The sequence below is a fragment of the Otolemur garnettii genome, unplaced genomic scaffold (assembly GCF_000181295.1).
Source record: "Otolemur garnettii isolate 467f Iridium unplaced genomic scaffold, OtoGar3 scaffold00054, whole genome shotgun sequence".
Classification (NCBI taxonomy): domain Eukaryota; kingdom Metazoa; phylum Chordata; class Mammalia; order Primates; family Galagidae; genus Otolemur; species Otolemur garnettii.
In genome coordinates this window covers 5,107,503-5,114,190 of record NW_003852449.1, presented here as the reverse complement: position 1 = coordinate 5,114,190, position 6,688 = coordinate 5,107,503, and the positions used below count along the sequence as shown (strand labels likewise).

At 39.7% G+C, this 6,688-nt stretch overlaps 1 protein-coding gene across 1 annotated transcript in view; it reads right to left on the bottom strand.

The window, feature by feature from the left end:
* The window catches only part of POLE2 (DNA polymerase epsilon 2, accessory subunit), a 30,145-nt gene that overhangs the window by 9,472 nt on the left and 13,985 nt on the right, over positions 1–6,688 (bottom strand). The window contains exons 7-11 of the mRNA XM_012806554.1: positions 5,428–5,511; positions 4,788–4,844; positions 3,713–3,761; positions 3,064–3,136; positions 812–988 (exon numbers count right to left, since the gene is read on the bottom strand). Coding sequence (XP_012662008.1) covers positions 812–988; positions 3,064–3,136; positions 3,713–3,761; positions 4,788–4,844; positions 5,428–5,511 — 440 coding nt within the window. The remainder of the gene's footprint in view (positions 1–811; positions 989–3,063; positions 3,137–3,712; positions 3,762–4,787; positions 4,845–5,427; positions 5,512–6,688) is intronic.

Below are 6,688 nucleotides of genomic sequence, written 5' to 3'. Positions count from 1 at the left end.
CAAACTCTTGGGCTTAAGCAATTCTCTTGCCTCAGCCTCCCAAGTAGCTGGGACTACAGGCACCCACCACAATGCCTGGCTATTTTTTTGTTGCAGTTGTCATTATTGTTTTAGCTGGCCTGGGCCGGGTTTGAATCTGCCAGCCTCAGTGTATGTGGCTGGAACCCTACCAACTGAGCTACGGGCATCACCCACACCCAGCTAATTTTTTAATTTTTTGTTGAGAATGAATCTTGCCATGTTACCCAGGGCAGTCTTGAAATCCTGGGCTTAAGTAATCCTCCCACCTTAGCCTCCCAAAGTACTGAGATTACAAGCATGAGCCACTGGACCTGGAAGGACTAATGCTTATTTAGCATGAATATACACAGTTTTTTTTTTAAATGTAAAACTTTATTTTTTTTTTTAGAGACAGAGCCTCATTTTATCACCCTTGGTAGAGTGCTATGGTGTTACAGCTCACAGCAACCTCCAACTCTTGGGCTTAAGTGATTCTCTGGCCTCAGCCTCCTGAGTAGGTGGGACTATAGGTGCCAGCCACAATGCTGGCTATTTTTTGTTGCAGTTTGGCCGGCGCCAGGTTCAAACCCGCCACCCTCAGTATATAGGGCCAGAGCCCTACCCACTGAGCCACAGGCGCTGCTCAAAAAATGTAAAACTTTAAAATGAAATCTTAAAGTATCTCTCTGCTAGATCAATGATTTTTTAAAAAACACAGAATATTCAAAAAGACACGTATTAAAAAAATTAGTTTTAAGACATGAACCTTCATAATAATTCAAGAAAGAGTGGAAGAAAAAGTAAAAAACACCTACCAGAAAACATTGTGCGAAGTTTTTCCAATACTTCTACCCGGTCCAGCCAAACATCCGATATAAACACGAACATGGCATCTTTATTCTCCTCTTCCAGTTGTTTTAGTTTTGCAGAAGTCTTCACAGATGTATTAGAAGGCCCTCCAAAAAAATTAATATTTCCATAGTATGCCCTAGGGAATCATAACAATTACCTTTTATTCTATATTCTGTTGGAGATATTTTTCTAATTTAGTTTTTTTGCATCTAATGACGTTTATCTTCCAGTGTAAATACATGGAAGTGTATTATATCTAACACTTAAAAAGCAGACATACTTATTTTAATGTTGTAAAATGACACAGGAAGCAATATAGAAGCAGTAAAATATTTAACTAATAATCTCGTTTTTAAAACTGACTAAAGCAATATTAAAATAAGTAACATACACACTCCCAGCCCCCACCAGCCTTGCCCACTCTACACTGGCTAACTTGTCACAAGGAAATCGGGTCATATACACACTCCCAGCCCCCACCAGCCTTGCCCACTCTACACTGGCTAACTTGTCACAGTTCTCACCTTAAATCTTAAGCCTCCCAGAGGCTTCCTCTACAGGAGGATCCCCAAAGAGATTGGATCTTTCCAATACAACTTTTGTAGGACCGTGCACTTCTCCTTTATAGAACGAATCAACTTCGTCATCAAGTCAGTGTAATGTCTATACCCCACCTACCAGCGAGGGGGTATGTGCTCAAAACAAGCTGAATGCCACAAATCATGCAATAAAACAGCACTTCACAGTAACGGAAAATGCTGACTGTGCCTCATTAAATGAAAGAACAGGTTACAAAGCGCATGCAGCATGCGTCCATTTGGAGAGAAAGAAAGGGCAGATGATGTGTACATTCCTACATACGGAGAAATTCTCCAGGTGTGTGTATTTTTCTCGTTATAGCAGGGTTATCTTATTAGTGATGTCTATGTTCTATAAAGTCTCCACAAACACTGAAATGGCAAGTGCTGAATTGCTCCTTAGGAAGATACGGACATAAAGTATAACCTTAAATCCTAAAAACAATTCTTTCTGGTAGATGCTTTTTTATAAACAAGAAAGTGTGTAAGAGGGTTAAGGGACTTGCCTGTGGCTACTCCAGTAACAGGTGCCAGAGCAGAGAGGTTCAAACACCCCTTCCCCATCCCCACAACTGGTCCCAGGGCCTGTCTGAATGTCTTGCACCCCCTTGCACTGCCTCCTGTCATCTCTGTCCTACGGTCATCTCTTCATGAGGCTGAAACAAGAGGGCAGCGAGGCCTTCTTCGACCTCAGCTGGGAATATGCACGCCTAGGGACTTGGATTTTTTGCTATTCTGCAACATGTCCATGTATTTCCTCTAAAGCACCGCGAGTGCTGACTTGGGAGATAGAAATAAATGTTAGCCAGAATCTAAATACTGAGGATCTAGGATAGGTTGTAGTCATGCAGAGCATAACAACGTTTCAGTTTAAGTTTTCTATTTTTAGGAAAGACAGGCATCTCACTCTTGCTCAGTCTGGTCTTGAATTCCTGAGCTCAAGCAACCCTCCTACCTCAGCCTCCCAAAGTGCTAGGATTATAAGCATGAGCTACTGCACCTAGACAAAAATCTCCTAATTTTTACACATTGGAAACTAATGCAAAATCTTTTTTAACATCTCAAAGGTGGGGAGAAAAAGAAGGTTTACAAGTGACTTTCAACCCACTGCCCACCAGCTACAACTTTTACATCATTCAGCCTCTGCCTAAACATCCTGAGTGACACTTCAATTCCCCTCAGAGAAGGCCCTTTGGGAATAGCTCTGATGTTATTAATATGATGCATTTACTGATACCAAGGAGCTATAAGCTGCTCTTTGTAACTTTCGTTCATTAGTGGACTATGAAAGTGAGAACTTCACATTAACATGGGAATTATATTCTTCTAAGTCCTTTCCTATCTCTCTTATCTCTCTTGAACGTCTCATCAACCCCACAGATAAATAAAAAAGGAAGATTGGAAATCTTTCCCAGGGGAAGTCAAAGTCCAAAGATGGTACTACAACTAATCTACGGCCAATCTGTGAGTTTTCATATAAAACCTAGTCTTCTAATTCTCATTTTCCATCTTTCTTTCCATTCTGACACGAAGCCTGAGACCTTGTAATAACTGAGAGATGATGTACTATCTCACCTACACTACTGCCAGTATCACAAATTTCCTACAGAGTTTAAATCAAACACTTTCATACCTAGTAGTACTGGAAGGCTCAGTGGGTGGAAATCCAAAGGCATTGACATGAAACACTTGATCTTCAAACCAGCCTGAAAAAAAGATAAGTAACAAATCACTTTCATTTGTCCAATCCTTCTTCTTGTTTGAAAGGACGAAAACAAGGTTACACAAATCATAAGGCTTAGCTGTATACTCATGCTTTCTGGGAACCAACGACAGAAGCTGCCCACCCGCGTCAATCACTTTAGATCCACAGATAGTCTAAATTCCATAAATACAAGTTCATTAAACAGAAATAGATTCAGAAGTAAAACCTCTCACTTTTTAATTTCACAGTATATGCTGGAGTACAGAAAGTGCACAGATTAGGAAAATCTAAGGTGTTTTTCACCTTCATTGAGATATAATTCACCCACCCAGGGGCCTTTAGTATACTCACGAGTTGCACAGCCATCGCCCAGATCCAATTTCAGAACATTTCATCACCTTAAAAAGCCTTCTCCATGTTTTAGCCTATTTGCAATCTTATTTTATGTCATTCTCAAAAATATGCTCTCATAATCCATGTTATCCTAAATTCTATCCTATTAACATACTTAATCCACTGTAAAAATGGTTTTAATTTAGAAAAATAAACAGGACAGGAAAAAAGTATACTGACTTACCTTCTGCTAAGACAAAGCAGGCCTCTGTGTATAACCCGCTATGGAACTGGTAAACGACAGTTAAGGAAAATAATTCTGTTTTTAAGCTTGAGGCAGTGATGAAGTCAACATACATTTTAAAGCCAACAGAACTCTTATACAGAGCCTGGCAAGGTGGCTCACACCTGTAATCCCAGCACTCTGGGAGGCGGAGGCAGGCAGATCACCTAAGTTCACAAGTTCAAGACCAACCTGAGCTAGAGCAAAACCCTGCCTCTAAAATAGCCCCAGGCGCTGGCTCAGCACCTGTAGCACAGTGGTTAAGGAGCCAGCCACATACTGAAGTTGGCAGGTTCGAACCTGGCCTGGGCCAGCTAAACAACAATAACAATTGCAACAAAAAAAAAGTCAGGTGTTGTGGCAGGTGCCTGTAGTTCCAGCTACTTGGAAGGCTAAGGCAAGAGAAAGAACTGCTTGAGCCCAAGAGTATGAGGTTGCTGTGAACTGTGACTCCATAGCACTCTACTGAGGGGAAGGTAGTGAGACTCTGTCTCAATAAGTAAATAAATAAATAAATAAAATAGCCAAGCGTTGTGGCTAGCACCTGTAGTCCCAGCTACTTGGAAGGCTAAGGCAAGAGAATTGCTTGAGCCCAGGAGTCTGAGGTTGCTGTGAGCTGTGACACCACAGCACCCTACCTGGGGTGATAAAGTGAGACTCTGCCTCAAAAAAAAAAAAAACAAAAAAAATCCTATATAATAATTCAAAGACTTCCCATTTGAAATTGTGAAAAGACAATAGCTTAGATTATAGCTTTAAAAAGTGGGGGTTTAAATGTCCCCATGTTTAATTTTAAGATGCAGCTTGGTAGTATTGACAGTTTGGATCATCCTTGCTATGCTAGAAACTTCCTCAGTGGCTTCTCTGAAGTAAGGAGGAATTAAAGTTATTTATCTCTGTTTGGGATTATGTCTCTATATTCCTACCCCCTCAACACATGGAAGTTACATCAGGAACTCAAGTAGGTAAATTTGAAGAAACACATAATCAGCTTCCTCAATTCATTTAACATGATTTTAAAAAAATTGAAGGATATGGCTTTACTAAGATCTAGTTGTACCGTTCCAGTAGGATCTTCCAGAAAAAATTTTCCCTAAAAAATAGAAATATATTCACATTTATATAAAAATGAATACTATGACAAAATAATTAGACGACTGACAAAATTGATAATAGAACATAGTCAAGGTAACAGTAGATTTTAAAAATCAGCTATAATTTCTAGCCTAGGCTCTTACTAGTCTGGTAACCTCAGACTAATGACTTTGTTGAGACTCAGACTCCGCACAGTACCCTGGGAATGACAGCTACAGATCCAGGGACAGGAAGAGGGACATCAGCAGGCTCCTGGAAGGAGGGCCTCTCCCCATCATCCTAAGAGCATCTCCGAGGGACCAGGACAGAGTCTGCAGCGTGGGTGTTAGAGATCGAGTACTCTCAGTTCAACCAGAGGTCACCGTGGGCCTGATTGAGGCTACGTGAACTAGGCTCCCAGAAAGGTCACTCCTTCTCATGTCTACTCAGGAAACCGAACACAGACCCAAACTCCTGCTGACTGAGGGAAGCCTCGGTGAAGAACACATTCCTACACCCTCCACAGAAGGGCTTTAAGTTACTGGCAGTTCATCAATCCCATGCCAAAAATAAAAGCTTCATGCTTATTACATTTAACTTACCTCTTTTAACTGAGTTATCATTCCAAGAACAATCACATCTCCAATTTTGCTTGTGCTACCCAATAAGGTTTCTATTGTTTTAAGCTAAAATAAAACAAAATAAAATTTCTAGTTATTTATTTATTTTAGAGCCAACTTCTCACTATGTTGCCCAGGCTGGTCTCCAACTCCCAGGCTCAAGAGATCCTCCTGCCTCACGCTCCCAAGTCACTGGGATTATAGGTGTGAGCCAACACACCCAGCACAAACCAAAATAAATTCTTTTTTCTTTTTTGAGACAGAACCTCAAGCTGTCATCCTGGGTAGATTGCCATGGCATCACAGCTCACAGCAACCTCCAACTCCTGGGCTCAAGCGAGTCTCCTGCCTCAGCCTCCCAAGTAGCTGGGACTACAGGTGCCCGACACAATGGCCGGCTATTTTTTGGTTGCAGCCGTCATTGCAGTTTGGCGGGCCTGGGCTGGATTCGAACCCACCAGCTCAGGTGTATGTGGCTGGCACCTTAGCCACTTAAGCCACAGGCGTCACACCCAAAATAAATTCTTAAAGATTGAAATATATTCTTTTAAGAAAGTAATCTTTTTATAAATAAGTAAATGTGGTGTATACATTTCAGCATTTATAGCTACTTCATAATAAAATAAATCAAATACAACTTGGGAGTTTAATTTTATCTTACAAAAACTATAAAATTGAATGTATGGTGGCCTGGAAGAGTTATGCCTAAAGAAATACCGTATCAGCTCAGGCTCTTACCAATGACTCATACCCTATCATTGTGAATAATGGTAAATACATTTATTTTTAAACTACAGAAAAGAATACCAATTTTATCTTGTTTGAGCCATATCTCTAAAAAATTAGTGAGCTAGTTAAAAGATTATATTCTACTTTTATTTAGCATTTCAAAAGGCCATCATTATTATCTACATTCAATCTGACTGTTATATTTTTATCACAAGTTAAAGGTAATAAAATTTGGGACATTATTTTTAAAAATCCTTTGAATCTTTTTCTACATATAATCCTAAATAAATATAAATATATACATATGTAATTTATAAAACACATCAATATAATTTTCATATAAAATCATATTATTTGTATTATTCTGCAATTTAACTTTTTGAAGTTAATATTTTCTTAGACATCTTTCCATTTAACTGAATATAGATAAACTTCATTCTTTTTAATGGATTGAGTTTTTTTTTTTTTGAGACCGAGTCTCACGGGGCAGTGCCTGTGGCTTGAAGGAGTAGGG